The sequence below is a fragment of the Saccostrea cucullata genome, unplaced genomic scaffold (assembly GCF_032062105.1).
Source record: "Saccostrea cucullata isolate Sc308-1 unplaced genomic scaffold, CSIRO_AGI_Scuc_v1 ctg4625, whole genome shotgun sequence".
Lineage (NCBI taxonomy): Eukaryota > Metazoa > Mollusca > Bivalvia > Ostreida > Ostreidae > Saccostrea > Saccostrea cuccullata.
In genome coordinates this window covers 29314-53276 of record NW_026924950.1, presented here as the reverse complement: position 1 = coordinate 53276, position 23963 = coordinate 29314, and the positions used below count along the sequence as shown (strand labels likewise).

The 23963-nt window shown below is 36.2% G+C and overlaps 1 protein-coding gene across 1 annotated transcript in view; it reads left to right on the top strand.

The window, feature by feature from the left end:
* LOC134267710 (zinc finger protein OZF-like) overlaps positions 1–23587 on the top strand; it is a 30822-nt gene extending 7235 nt beyond the window's left edge. The window contains exons 4-6 of the mRNA XM_062749929.1: positions 12862–12978; positions 19354–19470; positions 22175–23587. Of these exons, the coding sequence (XP_062605913.1) occupies positions 12862–12978; positions 19354–19470; positions 22175–23389 (1449 nt within the window). The 3' untranslated portion in view covers positions 23390–23587. The remainder of the gene's footprint in view (positions 1–12861; positions 12979–19353; positions 19471–22174) is intronic.
* The last annotated feature ends 376 nt before the right edge of the window (positions 23588–23963 follow it).

Sequence of the window (23963 nt, the reverse complement as noted above, 5' to 3'; positions counted from 1 at the left end):
AATTCTGTGCATCGGTTTTTGATTTCGATTAGCGGTGTTGCCATGGTTACTAAAAATAGAAATTTCTGTGAATTTTTTTCAAAATGCTACTCCTCCTACAGTTTTGGTTTCATTTCAATATAACTTGGCACACAAGTAGACTACACTAAGATACATAATTCTGTGCATAGGTTTTTGATTTTGATTAATGGTGTTGCCATGGTTACTAAAAATAGAAATTTCTTCGAATTTTTTTCAAAATGCTACTCCTCCTACAGTTTTGGTCCGATTTCAGTATAACTTGGCACACAACTAGACTACACTGAGATGCATAATTTTGTGCATCGGTTTTTGATTTCGATGAACGATGTTGCTGTTGTTCAGGGGTAGACAAATAGAATTTTTCAGTACTTGCCCTCGGACAGGTTACCATCGTAAAACTACTTGTCCTACCAAAAAATATGCTTGGTCACCGTTTTCTTAAAATACATAGAATTGAAGCAATTGATATTAAATTATTTCTTGAGTGAGACACCTAAACAATACACAAAGACTATCATAGATCTAAAATCACGAAATAATTCCACAGAAAAATTTAGATTAAAATGATAAATTTTAAGGAGTATTCTTCCTCAAAATTCTGCAAGAAAATACATGTACACTTTTTGAAAAAGTAATGTTGTGTTTATTTAATGGGAAAAGGTGAAGATATCGGACACTGATCAATCTCATAAAACCTATAAACAAAACGAGTCTGTGAACAAAACACTACTGCATGCTGTGTGATTGCCAGGGAACAGCAATCAACAACAATTTTAATACCACTAGCTTCTGTATTCACAGTATGAATTTAATACATGTATTTTGACCATGTCTAAATTCCCATACCACATCTTTGACGACATTGATAACTCCATGTTTTACGACATCTGCATATTTTCACAACACTTTATGGGTAAATTCTAGAGGAGTTCCGACTATTCGATGTACGTGAAGTAGTCAACATCAGTGAAAACAGATGCTTTGCTGTGATTCATGATACTTTAAAAGCGATAACATTAAAGATATTTGAGTATTGTCTAAAAAATTTTTTTGTTAATTGGAAAACAACTTGTCCGCGGACAGGCAGCTGTTACCAAATTACTTGCCCACCAACCAAAACTGGTTGTCCCGGGCGTCGGGCAGTGCTATTTGTCTAGCCCTGTTGTTACTAAAAATAGAAATTTCTGTGAAATGCTTTCAAAATGCTACTCCTCCTACAGTTTTGGTTCGATTTCAATATAACTTGGCACACAAGTAGACTACACTAAGATACATAATTCTGTGCATCAGTTTTTGATTTCGATGAACGATGTTGCTGTTGTTACTAAAAATAGAAATTTCTGTGAAATGCTTTCAAAATGCTACTCCTCCTACAGTTTTGGTTTGATTTCAATATAACTTGGCACACAACTAGACTACACTAAGGTACATAATTCTGTGCATAGGTTTTTGATTTCGATGAACAGTGTTGTGGTTGTTACTAAAAATAGAAATTTCTGTGAAATGCTTTCAAAATGCTACTCCTCCTATAGTTTTGGTCCAATTTCAATATATCTTGGCACACAAGTAGACTACACCAAGATACATAATTCTATGCATCAGTTTTTGATTTCGATGAACGATGTTGCCCTTGTTACTAAAAATAGAAATTTGTGAATGCTTTCAAAATGCTACTCCTCCTACAGTTTGGTCCGATTTCAGTATGACTTGGCACACAAATAGACTATACTAAGATACATAATTCTGTGCATTGGTTTTTATTTTGATGAGCGGCAAGATAAATTTCTCAATTTATTGCTGTATAAACCAGTAGAGCTACAGTCTCGACAGAGACTTCTGGTTTTAAAGGAAAAAAAAATTTTATTTCATGAACATTTCAGGGGTCAATTACACATCTTCCGCCAATTTTGCCAACACTGAGACTAATTTTCTTAAAATCTTTGGACATTATTGTACAGTCTCTTAGTCTAACATTTTTTGTGCAAAGCTGCATATTTTTGTGCAAGAGTTCTAAAGTGAGGTGTGTTAAGAATGAAATAACAATTCACAATACGTATCGCGGTATTTTTTCAGTGCTCCAAGTTGCGACTAAAATGGTCGCATTTGCGACCAAAAAATTGATTTTGCGACTAGAAATGAAAACACACTCGCATTTTCGCGACTGAGAAAATTTGGGCTGGAAACGTCCAATTTTTAAGATCGGGATCGAGATTCCATTTGTAAAGATTCTCTATCAAGAAAATGTTTGAAGACATATACTTAAATACACTTTACAAAGCGTTGCATGGACTTTGATCACGTAATGTTATGACAGCATGCCATGCTGTACAAAGTTAGATAGAACCTGAACCAGAGACGTGGACAAATAATGTTCCTGATAGAATGGCATCCAAACTTCGTACACTTTTTAAGATCCGACCTTGTTATTGAAGCATTTGATCAATTGCTTGCATATCACAATGAATCATGATTGTATTATCATGCTAATAGTGTTTTGGCGGCATTTATAATGACTGTGTATGGGTTAGGTATACATAGTAGTAAATAAACATGACAAACAGCAGCCAAAGTCCTGTCTCAACACCTGTCAAGCTTGTATTTTCATTTGATAAAATTTTATTTCTGTAATCAGATTACTTGCGTTCTTCTGTACAACCATAAGGGTACATGTATTCAATAAAAATATTTCATTCAACCTAGCAAATTTTTACAGTCACAGTAATAAGTAATCTATGATATAATACAGACATAATACATATCCTTATTTAAATTATCAAGTTTTATTCACAAAATGTATTTTTTTATGGCGAGTGAAATATTTGATTATGGCGACCAGAAATTCTGAAATGGCGACCAAAAAAATTTTTAGGTCGCCATTTTGCGACCTGAGAGCAAGTGTGACTTGGAGCACTGTTTTTTGTGAATACCGGTTCGGGTTCAGGCAACTGGAATATCAACTCGAGAATACATGTAATATGAGTTTGTGTTTTCATTTAACCTTCACAAAAAGCAAAAAAATTATAAGATATTTATATCGTGATATATTGCAATACAAAATATAATACTGCAATATATCGCGATACAATTTTTCCGTCGCGATACCCAGCACTAGTTTCGTGTCACCCGACTTACCCTACATTTTACCCTCCGACCCTAGAAGTTTTTATTACATTTTCATTTTTCGGGTGACTATTTTCCTAAAGTACTAAAGTCGACCAACAATATGTACAGAACTAATGCATCACAAGTGTACAGGATACCTTTACTTTATAAATCTTCATTACCAAACTTGCTCTGGAAACAGTTAACATATCATTTTCTTGTCATTACATGATGTATAGAGAATTTTTTCTCAAAATAAAATTTTTTCCCTACCTACCTACCCTAATTTTTTTGGTCAGGGGACAGGAAACAAGAGTATATTTTGTTTTGGCCATAAGATTTGTGGAATTTTAATGTGCTACATTGTAAAGATACATTACTTTTACTGTCATGAACCTCTTCCCTCTACTTAATAACCCAAGCACAGCATGACTAAAGCCTTTTAGATACCAGTAGGTTTACAATAATGAATAGTAAAGTATCAATAACTGAAATAATTTACTGAAGAAAACCATAATCAGGGAAAGATAACCCAAAATGTTGACATTTAAGAACTTAAACAAATCATTTCAAAAATAACTTGTTTCCATGATGCCCCTGACTGATGTACTTTGGGGTAGCTTCTGTGATATCCTTGGCATTGGTGTCCTATATTAAAGTGTTTGGTGCCGTTTTCTCTCTAAGTACTTCTTTGCGCTACATTAATCAGAGTGGCATGGCAGATGCTTCTAGTGCAGTCTCTTCCAAAGCACCGGTCCCGTCGGACAAAATAGGACTAAGGTTAAAATCTTTTTGGTCAGATGCACTAACAAATATATACATTTGCGGTATCTTTCCATTATATAAACATACCGTGATACAGAAAACAAATATCTTCAATTCTGTATGAAGTGTGTTAGAGGTCAAGGGTCAATACGTGACCTAATCACACGATGCAATTATATCTAATGACTTGCTCTACATGTATAAAAATGAATGAAAAAAGCAAGTAAAATAAGTATTATTTTATTTACAATGTAAACAAGTATTTCATACAGTCTTTTGGTTATTGATTTAACCTGTATACATAGAGAATATATACCCATCTGATAGAACTATAATTATACTGATAGAAACTAGATCTAGCCTTTGTAACTTTGTTTACAAGTATTATTGTAACATGTGTCAGCTGCACAGTCTCTAACGTTTATTCTTTTTTGGGGGGGTAGACCTTATAAATTAAATCATCTTGATAAACTATATTTTTTTCATTAAAATCTACTCACGATAAATGTGTAAATCTAGGGTTAACCCTAACCCTGTGTAAAAAATATCAAAGCATTACAATCACGCCACAAACAGCTGATAAACACCCCAGTGTCGTAGTTTAGTGTAAGCTGTCACCAGTGTCTCTGTGTTTACATCATAATTATACATTTAGTTATTGAAATCGTAGATTGAATGTTTTTGGTCACATTTAATGCTTGATTGCATATTATCTGGCTCGGTAAAGTTTTTCCAACCATCAGATCCATCCCTCACTTTCCAGCATCCGAAATTCGTCCAACTTTTTATCAGTGATCTTCAGGCGTGTTTTTTTTTTGTTTTTTTCAGCATTGTTTATCAATTTTCACGAATAAAGATATTCCCAGACAACAATCTTTTCACTAGTACTGATCACAAGTAGCCTTTTACAAAATACATGTATTCCCTTGGAAATAGAATCCTTCGTCTGATGAATTCGAAGCGTAACCACCAATCAATCCAATTTACACCTTGCGTCATTTTTCAAAATCTACGACGTAGGGTTAGTGCAATTATTAATATTCGAAAATATTTAATTGTCAGTCTCAAATGTATATAAAAGTAATAAAGAAGAAGTTTATAAACTTCAATGGGAATTGAAGTGGGTCAGTTATGTGATCAAATCCAGTGAAGGTCCATGTTAGAGAATTGCAGTATCCTTTTTGAAAAATTGTTAAAAATTAAAAAAATAGATTTTTTTATATACTTTGCAACAATCTATAACAAATGTAACATTTGTTATAAGAGAATTTTTACCTCTCTCTTGGGTATAATTATCAATCACCATGATCACTGGTCAAGAAGAATTTTAATAGCAGAAAAGTGCATGCCAAATTATAGAGAAATGAATGAATTTAGTGTGAGGGGCTAAATGGTAGAGCATCTCTGATGAAGCAGGTGTTATCTATATCCCTCGGGATTGGGCAAATGGGTCAGTTTTATGATAAGTTTTAAAATGAATTTGATGAAAAGTAATTAAAACTAAGTTAATATTGCATAACAAAGCAAACTTGTGTTTTATAATATCATTAAAACCAAATTTATTTGTGGTATTTGATAATAATAATGAACCTACAGTAATAGCTGTATTAACTTCTTTTTGTTACATAACAAAGAATTTGATGTACAGCAAAACTCGGTTATAACGAAGTCACTGGGACCTATGATATATATTAACCGTATAAGAAATTCATTTAATTTATATAGCTGGGGATCCAAGATGACTTCGCTATATCCGTAAATTCGCAATATCCGTGTTCGTACTAACTGAGTTTTGCTGTATAGATTGATATATATTTTTTGACTGATTTGGAATGAAAATGACATCATGAAAATAAATTTTAAAAATCCTCAAATATAAGGAAATCTTATGATTTCTTTGGTGCTAAAATATGCAACTTTTTGTCATTTTAATTAGTGATGGAACGATTGTCGCCGACAATCGATTGTCGGTCGTTAGAAGTTCTTCGATGCTACTAATCGATTACAAAATAAATGTCGCCGACATCGCTAACAAAAAATAAAATTGTCGTACTTTAATTTTATTACCAAACCCAAGTGCAAAGAGCATAAAAGTAGTGATGAATGTTGAAAACACGGTAGGATTCCGTATCTTGTTGATACTTTTACCGCCATGATTAAATATGGGTTGGACTAATACCAGGAAACGGTAATATTGCAAGGTTTTACTATACAATGGAAAACATAATTAGTCTAGTCAATCTTTAAACGTAATTATAATCAGAAATACAAGTCTTACTTCTGGATAACTACTTTTAAAACTTGCAATTTTAACTGATTAAAACTAATTTTAAGAAATATATACATGTATTAAATGAAAGGTGGGACTAATATCAGTAAATTTCCCATTGCTTGGACTTTATTAAAAAAAAATTCCCATTCTGTTTCAATAGGCCTATATTGTTTAAAGTAAACAAATTATTATTTTCCACTTTTAAAAAAAGAAATTTCAATTAACATTTTTGAATATTTTATGTAAATAATTGATTTTTTTTGTAAAAGTCTGACAGAAATCTGAATAAGTTTTAACTTTTCTATATGGATTTCATTAAAGTTCAAAATTTTGATTATAATCGATTATTAATCGATTATGCCTGGCCAATTATTAGCTCACCTGAGCCGAAGGCTCAAGTGAGCTTTTCTGATCAAAATTTGTCCGTTGTCTGTCGTTGTCGTTGTTGTCGTTGTCGGCGTAAACTTTTCACATTTTCATCTTCTTCTCCAGAACCACTGGGCCAATTTCAACCAAACTTGGCACAAAGTATCCTTGGGTGAAGGGGATTCAAGTTTGTTCAAATGAAGGGCCACGCCCTTTCCCAAGGGGAGATAATCATGAATTTGTTAAAAATTAATGGCATTTTTAAAACATCTTCTTCTCCAGAACCGCTGGGCCAGCAAAAATGAAACTCATGTAGAAGCATCCTCAGGTAGTGTAGATTCATGTTTGTTCAAATCATGACCCCTGGGGCAAGGGTGGGGCCAAAATGGCCGACCCAAGTTTTACATAGGAATATATAGGAAAAATCTTTAAAAATCTTCTTCTCCAGAACCACTGGGCCAGGAAAGATGAAACTCATGTGGAAGCATCCTCAGGTAGTGTAGATTCAAGTTTGTTCAAATCATGACCCCCAGGGCAAGGGTGGGGCCAAAATGGCCGACCCAAGTTTTACATAGGAAGATATATTGATTGATTGATTGTATATTGTTTAACGTCCCTCTTGAGAATTTTTCACTCATATGGAGACGTCACCGATGCCGGTGAAGGGCTTCAAATTTAGACCTATACTCGGCACTCAGGGCCATTGAGCAGTGAGGGTTCTTTATCGTGCCAACGCCTACCGTGACACGGGACCTACGTTTTTAAGGTCATATCCGAAAGACCCGTGACTTTCACTTCTAGTGCCGAGCGCTTGGCGAAGGAACAGTCACTACCTTTGTTTACGTCTTAGGTATGACGCGGCGCCGCGATCGAGAATCGAACCCGGGCCTCCCGATCACGAAGCGAACGCTCTACCACTAGGCTACCGTGACCGGTCATAGGAAGATATAGGAAAAATCTTTAAAAATCTTCTTCTCCAGAACCACTGGGCCAGGAAAGATGAAACTCATGTGGAATCATCCTCAGGTAGTGTAGATTCAAATTTGTTCAAATCATGACCCCCGGGGCAAGGGTGGGGCCAAAATGGCCGACCCAAGTTTTACATAGGAATATATAGGAAAAATCTTTAAAAATCTTCTTCTCCAGAACCACTGGGCCAGGAAAGATGAAACTCATGTGGAAGCATCCTCAGGTAGTGTAGATTCAAGTTTGTTCAAATCATGACCCCCGGGCAAGGGTGGGGCCAAAATGGCCAACCCAAGTTTTACATAGGAATATATAGGAAAAATCTTTAAAAATCTTCTTCTCTAGAACCACTGTGCCAGGAAAGATGAAACTCATGTGGAATCATCCTCAGGTAGTGTAGATTCAAATTTGTTCAAATCATGACCCCCGGGGCAAAGGTGGGGCCAAAATGGCCGACCCAAGTTTTACATAGGAAGATATAGGAAAATCTTTAAAAATCTTCTTCTCAAGAACCACTGGGCAAGGAAAGATGAAACTCATATGGAATCATCCTCAGGTAGTGTAGATTCAAATTTGTTCAAATCATGACCCCCGGGGTAAGGGTGGGTCCAAAATGGCCAACCCAAGTTTTACATAGGGATATATAGGGAAACCTTTAAAAATCTTTTTTTCAAGTACTTCAAAGCTATGATTAGTGATATTTATACGGAATCATCCTCAGGTAGTGTAGATTCTAGTTTGTTCAAATGATGAACGGCTGGAGGGGGGGGGGGGGAGTAAATTCAAGCCCAATGTGCTCAGGTGAGCGCTGTGGCCCCTGGGCCTCTTGTTACTGATAATCGATTCTGATTTTTTCCCAATTCCCCATCACTAATTTTAATTGAAATTCTATATAAAATGGAAGCTCATTTAAGACCGCTGAAATATTTTTTTAATCAGATATATTGAATTTTTGAATTTGCCACAAGTCAACAGATTAAGGGGTATCAACCCTCTGATAAGTTTATAAGTACAAAATATGAATACTACTCACAGATTACTTAATCAGTGTTTCTTAATTGAGACCTATGAGTAGTAAATTTGATGAAATACAGTAACTTATGATGGAACCATTACTTTCTATTTCTTTTGCAAATTTCTTTCTAATTGTTTTATTTTATTTAACAATTTATCATTTAAAATTGATAAGTTGTTATTTTTTAAGGACTATTTTAAATTGGTTTTAAGTACTTATTGCAGAATTTTTATTACTATGACATTTTCTTCACTTGAAGAAATATTAATAGGAAAGATATAACTACTCCTCACAGATGCATTTTTTTTCTTTACAACCACATACAACATTGTAATTTCTGAATTACGAAGCATCCCTTCATGATTTTTTCTAACATTATTTCAAAAGGTATGATACTAAGTATTATTTTCATATATACCTCATATTATAAAATCAATGTTATGATAATAAATCTTTACTCTTTGTGTCTCTATGTTGAAATTTCCTCAGCTCTTGGTCTGGCATAAAAATTATTTCTGAAAAAATAAGCTGCGCTTACCATGCTTACTTCAAACTATTTTCCATGTGGCTCTAATATTGTTGTTCATGAAAAATCAATATCAGACATTTTAAATTTTCTTAGTGAAATTTATAGCAGAGGGTCGGGACCCATTAATTTGTTTAATCAGATTCAAAATATTTTTCAACCATTTAAGTCTGTTATTATACCCCCTACAAACGAAGTTTGGGGGGGTATATAGGAATCACCTTTTCCGTCTGTCCGTCTAGCTGTCCGTCTGTCTGTGCAAACGTGTCCGGTCCATGTCTTTTTCAAGAAGGGACATTAGAATCTACTACTCCACACAAAGATTGCCCATGACCTAAGGGTGTATCATGACCTTAACCCAAGGTCATTTGGGGAACTTCAAGGTCACTGGAAGAAAAATTTCATAATTAGTGACCAGTCCATATCTTTCTTATGGATAAACTTGGTAGGTTCTCATTTCACACAAAGATTGTCTATGACCCAAGGGTGCATAATAACCTTGACCCAAGGTCATTTTGGAAACTTCAAGGTCACTGGAAGAAAAATTTCATAATTCATGTATGATGCATATCTTTATTATGGAAAAACTTACTTCTGAAAAACCCAGCGGGGGGTATTTAGTCCTGTTTGGACAGTTCTAGTTATAAAAAATTTGAAAAATCTATAAACTATGTATATAGGAATTAAAAATATTTATTGACAGATCTTAAATGGGCTTCCATAATTTTGAAATGCAATAACTTATGTAATAGTTTGTCATACTCATAGCCTAAGTATTTTTACGTCACCTGAGTCATTAATTTATGTGACCTATTGCTATCCGTTTTTGTCCGTTGTTGTATGTCGTGTGTAAACATTTGAACATTTTCAGCTTCTTCTTTGAAAGTAATGAACCAAATCAACCAAATTTGGTATACAGCATCTTTGGGTGACGGGGAAACCAAGTTGTGAGTTTTATGGTCCCCACCCTCCTGGGGCTTGAGGGGTGGGAGTGGGACCAAAACCATTGAAATTTATGAAATCTTTAAAAATCTTCTTCTTTACTCCTGGACACCAAGCAGTCAAACTTTTGGCATAAAAGTATTGAGCATTGAGTCCTCAACCAAAATTGTGAAATTTCGTGGCCCCAGGGTCAGGGGTTCTAGAGCTAGTGTGGGGCTATATTGATTAGATAGTGAAAATGAATTATTTCTTTGAAAATCTTCTTTGCTCCTGGTTATCAAATAAACTAATTAAGTTCATACTCATAGTTATGATGAGCAAGAGTGCCTCAACCAAAATTGTGAATTTTATGAACTTGAATTCAAGTACATTGCTAAATGTCTTGTATATTAACATTCATAACTAGCACATTCAGACAGCGCTAAATCAAATCTAGGATAACATGTTGAAAATTGAATTTCTGCCAAATATCCTACACGCTGAATGTAATACATTTACTGTAAACCAACTATTTACATAGTTTTAATGAGCAAGAGGGCCTCTTCCAAAATTGTAAAATTTATGGCCTGAAATTTCTGTCTCTATGTTGAAATTTCCTAGGGTCGGGGGTCTGGTGTTAGGGCAGGGCTCTATAATGATTATAAAGTGAAAATACATTATTTTCATCTTTGAAAAGCTTCTCTGCTCGTAGGTAAAAAGCAAATGAACTATACAGTTGTGATGTGCAATGGCTCTTCTTCCAGAATTGTGAATATCAAGGTCCCTGGGTCAGGGATACCATAGAGAGAGGGTGGGTGGGTCTACTTATATACTGAAAATGAATTGTTTGACATCTTCTTCGTATAAATCAAACACTTTTGATAAGCAAGTGTGCCTTTTCAAAATTTCTGAATATGTGGACCTAGGGTCAGGTGTTCATGTGTAGTAGGGGCACTACTGATTATTGCTCAATATTACTGATAAGTTCAAATGCATCTTTTGTTCCCCTACCCTGTCTAATGGTATTAAGTAACCACTCTAAGCAATTGCTAAGTGTAAACTTATGATTAGTAATGGTGCTTCTTTCAAAATTGTGACTATCATGGCATCTAGCTGAAAACGTGAACCAAATTTTATAAATTTGAAAGTTGTTGCATCACTTGCATGATGCTCAGGTGACGTATAAGGCCCATGGGCCTCTTGTTATAGCATACAGCTGCTATCCACATTGTTTTAAAAGAGGGAGGGTAAATAGTAATTGGTATTTCCGTCTGTACATCTCTCCCTTGGTCTGTTGTGCTTTGGGGTACCCATCTCTTATCCACAGCTCGTTTCAAACCACTGAATGAAATTTGATGAAACTTTTACAGAATCTTCATTACAAATTGCTATTGTGCACCTCCTATTTTACCTTTTGATCCAACACATACTTGGGTTTCCCATAGTAAAACATGGATGCTCCAGTTATATTCATATAGGATGCAGGGGGTATCATTTAGTGAGCTCATTGCTCACAGTACCTCTAGTATTCATTTTGGAGGCATGGGGTATATTTTAGTGAGTTTATTGCTCACAGTACCTCTGAAGTTGAGTTTGTTTTACATAGAAACATTAAGACACATACCGTAAAGCATTGATCAAGGAAAAAATTACGTCATGTTTTACAGATAAATGGTCACAAAGGTTCCAAGTAATGAATTGATATTTTCAACCCAAACTAGATAGTTTTTATTTTCGAAAATTCACTAGGTCAAAAGAGTTCTTACTGACCCTTGCTCTTTGACCCAGTTCTTAAAGTTAATGTTTAGGTGTTTAACTTTTTATACCCCCTGCTTGAAAAGTGGGAGGGTATATAGTAATCGGGATTTCGTCCGTCCTTCCGTCTGTTATGCTTTATCTCTTAACCGCAAATCCTCTTATACTAGTGAGTGAAATTTAATGAAACTTTCACAGAATCTTTATTACATATTGCCATTGTGCACCTCCTATTTTACTTTTTTATTTGACACATATTTTAGGTTTCCCACAGCAAAACATGGACATTGCAATTATATTTTACCTATGACGTCACATTATAGAAACTTCTGGATAACATTTGATAGGATGAGTTATTTCTCTTTACACATTACCATGAAACAATATATAGCAGCACATGGACATTATGCGGAGGCGGGGGGGGGGGGGGGGCGCGCGCGCGCGCGCGCGCGCGCGCGCGCGCGCGCGGCGCGCGCGCGCGCGCGCGCGCGCGCGCGCGCGCGCGCGCGCGCGCGCGCGCGCGCGCGCGCGCGCGCGCGCGCGCGCGCGCGCGCGCGCGCGCGCGCGCGCGCGCGCGCGCGCGCGCGCGCGCGCGCGCGCGCGCGCGCGCGCGCGCGCGCGCGCGCGCGCGCGCGCGCGCGCGCGGCGCGCGCGCGCGCGCGCGCGCGCGCGCGCGCGCGCGCGCGCGCGCGCGCGCGCGCGCGCGCGCGCGCGCGCGCGCGCGCGCGCGCGCGCGCGCGCGCGCGCGCGCGCGCGCGCGCGCGCGCGCGCGCGCGCGCGCGCGCGCGCGCGCGCGCGCGCGCGCGCGCGCGCGCGCGCGCGCGCGCGCGCGCGCGCGCGCGCGCGCGCGCGCGCGCGCGCGCGCGCGCGCGCGCGCGCGCGCGCGCGCGCGCGCGCGCGCGCGCGCGCGCGCGCGCGCGCGCGCGCGCGCGCGCGCGCGCGCGCGCGCGCGCGCGCGCGCGCGCGCGCGCGCGCGCGCGCGCGCGCGCGCGCGCGCGCGCGCGCGCGCGCGCGCGCGCGCGCGCGCGCGCGCGCGCGCATATCATTTAGTGAGTAATTGCTCACAGTACCTCTAGTTATCCTTACACTAGATATAATCAGAACAGTGCGCCCTGTGGTGCAGTGAAACTGATTTCTTTGTCATTTTTGTAGAAGGAAGGCGGAGATTTTGAATCCCATTCAAATATTCAGATAGATACTGAAGAATTACAGAACTATTGTTCAGATGAAGATCAAACTGGAAGTTTAGAAAGACACAACAACACACGTGTAAGTAAACAGCCTCGGATATGTATCAATAGGAAACCTTCAACTAGTTCAAGTCACATACATAGACAAATAAGGTCTCAATCCCGGAAGAAAATTTTAAAATGTGAATTTTGTGGGAAGGCATTCTCTGTATCAGATGTCATTTATAAATGCATCAGGACACAAACTGGTATTGAACCTTATTATTGTAATGCATGTGAAAAAAAGTTGAACCGTTCAAGTGCCTTACAGAGAAAAAAGAGGACACAAGCAGATAATACACTCTATAAATGTGATTTGTGTGATAAACCCTTCAATCAATTTAATAGTTTAAAGAAGCATATGAGGATACATACAGCTGATAAATCGTATAAATGTGATGTGTGTGGAAAGGAATTCAACTGGCCAGGAAATTTACTGAATCACATGAGAATACATACTGGTGATAAACCTTATAAATGCCATAAGTGTTGGAAGGCATTCAATCAGTCATCTAACTTACAGAGACATGTGAGGACACACACAGATGATAAACCTTATAAATGTAATGTGTGTGAAAGAGCTTTCAAGGAAGCTGGAGCCTTAAAGGACCATATGATGATACATACAGGTGAAAAACCTTACAGATGTGTCGTATGTGGAAAGGCATTCAGCAGATCAAATAATCTAAAAATTCACATAAGGTCACATACAGGTGAAACACCCTATAAATGTGATGTGTGTGGGAAGGCATACAAGCAGTCAAGTGACTTAAAAAAACACATGAGGATACATACAGGTGATATTAAACTTTATAAATGTAATGTGTGTGAATTGACATACACTCAGTCAACCAACTTACAGAGACACATGAGGACACATACTGGTGAAAAACCTTATACATGTGATGTGTGTGGGAAAGCATTTAACCATTCAGGTACCAAAGATAGACACATGAGGATACACACTGGAGAGAAACCATATGGATGTGATGTTTGTGGACAGACATTTAGCAGATTAGATGTCTTAAAGAATCACATAAAGACACATACAGATGATAACATATAAAACAAAGTGTATACAGTCAGTCATTTGACATGAGAATTAACATCAATGATATACCTGTTAATGTGTGGTGTCTCAAAAGACTTATAAAAGAAGAAAATAAATTAATGGATATCACAATTTTCAATCTTTAATCACAAAATCAAAAAAAAAAAAAAAAAAAAATTGAAATTATTTTTGACATTATCTGTATTAACATAAATTAGACTTTGACCCAAGCGTGCACAGGATGACATTGTTATGAAATTTATGGATGCATGTGCATATTGGATATTTACAAAATTGGTACGAGTGTGGCATTTTAAAAGTTCTGAGAACTGTTTAATAGAAATGGATCCATTTCACATAAATTATTCAGTTTTATATCATTAGAACGATCAGCAAAATATGCACATTTAGTGACGCGACTTTGTAATGTTTATGATATAATAACTTCTAAAATGATGTCAAAATATGGAATAATAAGCATACTGAAAAGGCACATTTTTCATCCACATGAGACAATTACAATCGGAAAAGTGCTGCAAAAGGCTTATTTGAAAAAAAAAATATTTCAAAAAAACTTTAAATCTGTGAAGAACATGAAGCAGTAGAGTAGGTTGTGCCATCATTGAAGATTTTTATTTACATAATACAGCTGGATCTTTTGTCTTTGATATACCTCCCCATTGTATGGAATAAAACATATTATGTATAAAACTGAGTACATTGATTCAATTTCGCAAATATATTTTGAGTAAAAGGACTCTTACTCTTTTTATGAATAAAATTAACAAAGCATTGCCCCTGACTTGTTTTACTTCTATGTGTATTTTTATACCCCCCGTAGGGGGAGTATATTGGTGTGTCGCGCACAGAAATAAGAAGTTATAGCCAAATATGTGTATTTTTATACCCCCCGCAAACAAAGTTTAGGGGGGGTGTATTGGAATCACCATGTCCGTCTGTCCGTCTGTCTGTCTGTCTGTCGACGAGATTTTGTCCGGAACATTACTCAGAAACTATTGGAAGGATTTGTCAGAAAATTTGTACAAATATCATTCACCATATGAAGTTGTGCACCTGCTATTTTCATCTTGATTCAATTATTATTTTGAATTTTACAGGTGTTTTTCCATTTTTAGCTCTACTGGTCAGAGACCAGAAGAGCTTATGCGATAGTAATGCGTCCGTCGTCCGTCTGTCTGTCTGTCTGTCTGTAAACAATTTTTCAAAATGCTACTCCTCCTACAGTTTTGGTATGATTTTAATATAACTTGGCACACAAGTAGACTACACTAAGATACATAATTTTGTATATTGGTTTTTGATTTCATTGAACGGTGTTGCCGTGGTTACTAAAAATAGAAATTTCTGTGAAATTTTTTCAAAATGCTACTCCTCCTACAGTTTTAGTCTGATTTCAATATAACTTGGCACACAAGTAAACTACACTAAAATACACAATTCTGTGTATCGGTTTTTGATTTCGATGAACGTTGTTGCCGTGGTTACTAAAAATAGAAATTTCTGTGAAATTCTTTCAAAATGCTACTCCTTCTACAGTTTCAGTCTCATTTAAATATAACTTGGCACACAAGTAGACTACAATAAGATACATAATTCTGTGTATCAGTTTTTGATTTTGATGAACGGTGTTGCCGTGTTTACTAAAAATAGAAATTTCTGTGAAATTCTTTCAAAATGCTACTCCTTCTACAGTTTTAGTCTGATTTCAATATTACTTGGCACACAAGTAGACTACAATAAGATACATAATTCTGTGTATCGGTTTTTGATTTCGATGAACATTGTTGCCGTGGTTACTAAAAATAGACATTTCTGTGAAATTCTTTCAAAATGCTACTCCAAATACAATTTTAGTCTGATTATGATATAAATGTGGCATGCAAGTAGACTGCACTAAGAACATAAAGAGACTTAATCAAGGATCATTATTCTATTTATTGCTGTTGAAAAGTTTCAATTTCCAACTGCTTAAGTACTTTTCTCTTCCTTTGCTATAAGTACAAACCAGTAGAGCTTCAGTCTCGACAGAGACTTCTGGTTATTTTGTGGTTTTGTCCGGACTGTTTCTCAGAAACTATTGCAAGGATTAATCTGAAATTTTGTACACTTATTATTCACCATATGAAGGTGTGCAACTGGAATTTTCAACTCTTTTTGTTCATTTTTTTGCATTTTACAGGTTTTATTTTTTATTTTAATTGACTTGTTCATTTTGGGCTCATGTATAAGGTTTGAAACATAGAATCTAGAATATCTGTACAAAAATACTACAGCTTAAAACTAGCTACTCATATAAACTTTAAAAAAAAGAAACATCATTAAGTGTTAAAAACAGTTTTTACATTGCACAGAAGATAATGTCATTTTATTTATCTCTTGGGAATAATGACTGGACATGCATCCAGTTAAAGATAAATTAATGAGTTTGGTTTGGGAAGTTGAACATTAAGGCATCTCATTATCAACCATGTGTAATCTCCTGGGAATCAGGCACAAGAATTAAAGATCTCTCTTCTCTTATTCTCTTAATTGTAATTTATTGTCTGTCAAAGCACTTCATTACTGGATGACTAGCTCTTTATTTTCAAATGAATTTGATATTAAGTTATCAAGATTAATTTGATTTTGTATAATATGATTTTTTTCAACAATCAGTTTGCAGAGTGACATAACATAATTGCAATATATTTTTTAATGCAGAAATAAAAAAATTAAATAAAAAAAAAATAATGTTACAATGGAATTACAATGAATTAATATTGATGTTTCATTTGGTTGCACCTTTGTTTCATTCATTAAGAAACATGATGAGCAATTATATTTCACTGCAAATTTTTGTAAGTAAATTAAATGTAAGTAAGTAAGAACATCTACATCCATAAAGTATTTTTTGAATTGGCACCTTCTCTGAAAAACCCAGCGGGGGGTATTTGTCCCTATTGGACAGTTCTAGTTTCATATTAATTCGACTTTGGTGGGCGAAAACTCATGACTATTTTTCACTTTTGACTCCAAAAAAGGAATGAAAGTTGAACAGACATGTCAAAATCTTATTTATTTTCCATGCATTAAAATTTTCGGATATGTTGAGAGAGATGAGGTTACAACTGCGTCGGCGCCATTTTGGATTTTACAAGAAAATATGGGGGACACTTAACTAAACTTTTCTTGAGCCTTCATCGATTTCATACAAAGAACACCCGACAAATTTATGCTATCAAATTTTGTAACACGATCGCCTATTCATCTTTGATTGTCAACTTTTTCTTTTTCTCACAGTTCGGTATATATGCAATATTTTGAGCGAGATTCAATAAATACATGGTAAGTTTGACTCTCGCTTAATCCATTTCGGAACGAGGAGATTTTCAAAACTAACACCATATGATAGATTGTAGTCAATAAAAACATTCCACCAACTGGCATTTGCGTCCGTTAGTTTGTGTCCGAGTAATGAGCAAAAGGTAAATTGTCTTTAAAATTTTAATTCGACCAAAGTGTTTTTTTTTTTTTTTCTCGTCATTTTTATGGTCAGTATTCAAAACAACCAGTGGAATTCTGACGTCATTTTCAGAGTGATTTCATCTTAAAATTTATAAACGGGACATCACAATATGTGTATCTTTCTTATCGTTTCAATGATATCAAACTCAATAGTTTTTACTTAGCGGTGAGTTTGTAATTTAACAGTTTTCAGAACTTTTGAAATGCCCCTAGTACATTTATTTAACACATTCATATTTTTAAGTACTGTTGAAATAAACAATGAACATGATAAACATGAATAAATTCTGTTATTCATTTGTGTTCGGTTTTTTTGTTGTTGTTGTTTTGTAATGTAATGACCATTATGACTTTAGTAATAGTTTGCCATAGCTAAGGTGTTATGGAGTATTTTTATAGCATGTAATTTTAGTCCAGATTTTATTATAGGAAAAAAAACGTTCTTTTTTTGGAATTTATCGATATGTAAACTCTGCCTTTTTACTCACAAACTAAATAAAAATGCGAAGTACTTTGATGTAAAGTTTGTGAGATAAAAGGCAAAGTTTACACATCGATAAATTCTGAAAAAAAAGAACGTTTAATTCTTATAATTCCAATTACGAATTATTAAAATTATTTCTCTTTGAGGCTGCCATACAATCCGTTATTTTGTACGACGTAGGAATACTTTATGCGCAAAGAAATGTATATGAGATAAATATTGATAATGTCAAAACAATTAATAAATAAACTTATAAAAAATCATTGAATGTTGTTTACGTCAACAAATATCGTAAATATGCCTATTCTCCAGAATAATTCGTCCTTGACTATGGCCATGTTGACATTAACGACAACGCACATAGTGAAAGTTGCAGACCGACGATGTCCTCGATTTGCTCAGGTTCGTTCAAAGATTTAGGGAGAATATGGGATCTGTAGGATGTAAATATATGAATTTAATGCTGATAAGGCAAGAGTCTGGGGAATGCTTCTTTTCCCTTTCACAAGGATACCAACTGAGCTGATATGGAATGTCGAGAAAATGACAGCATGAAATTCACACTCGTGATCCGACAGTGACATAAACATAATATTCCTGTCTGTCAGTCCTGTTTATCTCCTGTTTTTTTAATTTCAAGTTTCTTGTAATCATAATTTAGCTAAAACGGACTAGAAGTATCTGTTTACATAGTTTTACAACAGCCTAGAAGCTAGCTAGGTCAACAAAGTAGTTCTGATTGAAAAATTCATCGATGTGTAAACTTTTTCTTGAATTTGTTCTCATCCAATTAAAACACAGGGAATCAATAAATATGATTGAAATTACTTTGTTTTACACAGACACATTAAGACACATATGGTTATGACGTAATGCATTGATATGATTAGAGAGAAAGTTACGTCGTGTTTTATAGATGCGTACCGTACTTAAAAAGGGGCTGAGTCATAAATACAGCCTTTTTAACCAAATCTGAGCAGTTTCGATTTTCAGATATTCACAGGGCTAGAGGGGTCATTATTGGCCCTTGCACTTTGACCCTTTCTAAAAAAGGCTGGGTGGTCATGGCCATTTTTAGACTATTTTGATCTCCTTTAGAAGAAGAGCTCCATATAAAGATTTAATATGATAGTTGAGAGCTTAAGATTCCATATCCTTAAATTTAAGTTAATTATCTGGTGGTTAAAAAAAAATTATTTGTTGACCACCTAGCCTCCTTAAAATAAAAAGCCTTTAACCTTGAATCAATACAACTTTATTTTTATGTGTTGAACTTTTTTTTTATCCTTACATTAAAAATGAACAGAATGATGTCCTATGGAGCATTAAAACTGATTTCTATTTCATATTTGCAGAAGGAAAGGAGCGATTTTGATCCCCATTCAAATATTCAGAAAGATACTGAAAAATTAGAGAAGTATTGTTCAGATGAAGATCAAACTGGAAATTCAGAAAGACACATCAACACACATGTAAGTAAAAAGCCATTAAAGTGTAACAGTTGGAAAGATTCCACTAGTTCAGGTCAATTACGAAGACAAATAAGGTCTCAAACCAGGGAGGAAAGTTTTAAGTGTGAATTTTGTGGGAAGGCATTGTCTGCATCAGATGACTTTGCTATCTACATGACGACACAAACTGGTAATGTATCTTATTGTTGTGATGCATGTGAAACTAGTGCTAATTGTAACGGGGACCGTTACAGATGTTCCCCAAACGCTCCCCAACTCCCTTTTGGTGCCATATTCCCTGTACGCTTCATTAAATAGGACAAAATCTATGCATTTGAGACTGTAACAATGCCAAGTTCATTCAAATTTTAGCATTGCACGCGTGCACATGTGAATGCATGTGAGTAATGACCATATCATCTTGTCTACACAATCTATATATTTTGATATACTAAATATTAAAGTTTTTAATCCGAAAGAATGAAAAAATACGCTCATTCAAGTGCATTTTTGTTTTAACTCATTTCACGTGCACGCACGTGCATACATGAGCATGGTGACCATATCGTCTTGTAGAAGTCCACTACATCTATCTATGTTCTAAATCCCACCCAGTTTGGTTGTAAACCAAGGGAGTTATAGCTGTTTAAAGTTTCAGCCAATCAGATTACAGCGCACGTACACGCACGTGTATGCATGTGTATGGTGACAATACCTTTTTGTAGAAGTTTATTATATCTATCTATGTTCTAAATCCCATCCTGTTTGGTTGAAAACCAAGGGAGTTATAGCTATTTAAAGTTTCAGCCAATCAGATTGCAGAGCATGTACACGCATGTGCATGTATGTGCATGGTGACCATACCTTCTTGTAGAAGTCCATTATATCTATCTATGTTCCAAATCCCACCCCGTTTGGTTGTAAACCAAGGGAGTTATAGGTATTTAAAGTTTCAGCCAATCAGATTGCAGCGCACGTGCATGCACGTGCTTTTATGATAATTGCTATATGTTATGTTGTAGGATATCCTAATGCATGGCTATGTTCAAAATTTCAAAGGATTTTGTCAAAAAACAAGAAAGATATTGAGACAGCCAATCAGAGCCAAGCGCACGTGCATGCGCGTGAGATCTTGCTATTTTGATCATGTGATATTGTCTATGCTACTAATATATCCTTATATTATGAGTTTTAAAGCATTTCATCAAAAATGTAAAAAGTTACGCCTATATCAATTAAATCAGTCATTTCACGTGTTGCACGTGCACGCTCTTGCAAGCACGTGCGCGCAAAATGACCTTGATTCCGCAAATCTACATAACATGTCTACTGACCCTACAAAGGTTTTACCTACATCGGACGAATAGTTTACAAGATCATTCCCGGACAAAAAAGTACCCAGGAAGAAGAAGAAAAATAATAATAATAATAATAATAATAACTAGGGCTGATTGTAACGGGAACCGTATTCTCAGAAAGTTACATTAAATAAGATATACGCGATACATTTTAGACTTTAAAAAAGATAAATCCAAAAGTATTCAGTTTCAGCATTGCACGCATGCGCATTTGAATGCATGTGCTAATGACCATATCATTTTGTCTACATGATTTATATATTTTAATATACTAAATATTACAGCATTTAATCCAAAAATATGTTTAATCTAGTGTATTTGTAATTTTACTCATTTCATGTGCACGCACGTGTATGCATGTGCATGATGACCATACCCTTTTGTAGGAGTCTATTATGTTTATCTATGTTCTGAATCCCGTCCTGTTTGGTTGAAAACCAAGGGAGTTATAGCCATTAAAAATTTAAGCCAATCAGATTGCAGCGCACGTGCATGCGCGTGATTTTATGAAAATTATTATAAATCATATTGTAGGATATCCTAAAGCATGCCTATGTTTTAAATTTCAAAGCATTTCGTCAAAAAACAAAAAAGATATTGAGAATATTGTTTCAGCCAATCAGAGCGAAGCGCACGTTCATGCACGTGCAAGGTTCATGATGACAATATCTTCTTCTAGGAGTTATAATGTCTGTCTATGATCCCATGTGTGTGAAAAACAAGGGAGTTAAGCCAATCAGATTGCAGCGCACGTGCATGCACGTGCTTTCATGACAATTATTATATATCATATCATAGGGCATCCTAAAGTATGTTTTAAATTTCAAAGCATTTCCTCGAAAAACAGAAAAGATATTGAGATTTTTCTTTCAGCCAATCAGAGCAAAGCGCACGTGCATGCCCGTGAGTTCGTGCTAATTTGACAGTGTCATATTATCTACACTATTAATATATCCTTATATAATGAGTTTCAAATCATTCCATCAAAAAATGTAAAAGTTATAACTATAATAAGTATATCAGTCATTTCACTCACTTCACGCGCACGCACGTGCAGGCGTATGCGCGCAAAATGACCTTCGTTCCGCACACCTACACTACACACCTATTAACCCTAAAAAGGTTTTAGCTCAGTTGGGTGAACAGTTTCTGAGAACACTCGCGGACAAAAAAGTCCGGACCAGAATAATAATAAGAAACAGAGTAAAAACTTCGTTTGGGGAACATAATAATAAGAAACAGAGTAAAAACAATATGTTCCCCAACTTCGTTTGGGGAACATAATAAAGTTTAAACAAAAAGGTATCTAACAGAGAAATATGAGGACATGCACAGATAAAACACTTTATAAATGTTATGTATTTCAGAAGACATTCAGCCAGTCACAACGCTTACAGAACCACATGAGGACACATAGAGCTGATAAGCCTCATAAATGTGAAGTGTGTAAAGAGGCTTTCAACTGGCCAGGAAATCTACAGAGTCACATGAGGACACGTACTGGTGAAAAACCTTATAAATGCGATGTTTGTGGGAAGGCATTAACACTATCGCATCACCTACAGGAGCACATAAATATTCATACAGGTGATACACATTATAAATGTGATGTGTGTGGGAAAGCATTCAACAAATCAAATGCCTTACAGAGGCACAAGAGGACACATACTGGTGAAAAACCATACAAATGTGATGTGTGTGGGAAGGCTTATAACCAGTCACACACCTTACAGATTCACACGAGGACACATACTGGTGAAAAACCTTATAAATGTGATGTGTGTGGGAAGGCTTTCTGCCATTCACAGAGCTTACAGAGGCACATGAGGACACATACTGGTGAAAAACCTTACAAATGTGATGTGTGTGAAAGGGCTTTTTCTGAAGCAAACGCCTTACAAGACCATATGATGATACATACAGGTGAAAAACCTTTTGAATGTGTTGTATGTGGAAAAGCATTCAGCAGATCTACTAGCATAAAAATACACATGAGGACACATACAGGTGAAAAACCTTATAAATGTGAATTGTGTGGTAAGGCTTTCAACCAGTCACACACCTTACAGAATCACATGAGGACACATACAGGTGATAAACCATATACATGTGATGTGTGTGGGAAGGCAGTCTCTCATTCAAGTGACCTACAGAAACACAGGAGGATACATACAGGTGAAAAACCTTATAAATGTGATGTGTGTGGGAAGACATTCAAACAGTCAAGTCAGTTACAGAATCACAGGAGGATACATACAGGAGATAAACCGTATAAATGTGATGTGTGTGGAAAGGCATTTAAGCAATCAGGTGACTTACAGAAACACATGAGGACTCATACAGGTGAAAAACCTTATAAATGTGATGTGTGTGGGAAGGCATTCAAACAGTCATGTCAGTTACAGAATCACAGGAACACTCATACAGGAGATAAACCATATAAATGTGATGTGTGTGGGAAGGCTTTCAATCAGTCACAGAAATTACCGAGTCACATGAGGATACATTCAGGTGAAAAGCCTTATCAATGTGATGTGTGTGAGAAGGCGTTTAAGGACTCAGGTAACTTGAGAAACACATGAGGACACATGCATAAGATAAACCTTATAAATGTAAAGTGTATGGAAAGAGAAAGACATACACACAGCTAGGTTAAGGACTACCAAAGGCAGATCAGTCTATGCAGAGCTTCGGGAAATTGATTTTGATTTTGACTTCAAGGTGAACCTGCATAAATGAATCTCGGCAAAAGAAAAATATAAACAAAAAAAGAAAAAGAAGACAGCTATTTAGATATAGACATACACTATAATGGACCTCTATTAGTTGCTTTTGAATGTTCCACTGAAGATGAAGTGCGATCGCTAATGATGAAGGCACACAGTAAATCATGTGAACTGGATCCAATTCCAACAAAGCTACTGAAAAAGTTCTTGGATCCACTAATACCACTTGTCACAGACATGGTAAATGCATCTCTTTATCAGGGAATTTTCCCGTCTGCATGGAAGGAGGCCATAGTTCATCTGCTTCTTAAGAAACCTGGACTAGATCAGGAAGTGTTGAAAAACTATCGACACTTATCAAACTTGACTCTCAAAACTATTGGAGAAAAATGTGGCTTGTTGGATTGACGCCCACTTGGATGCGAGTTTT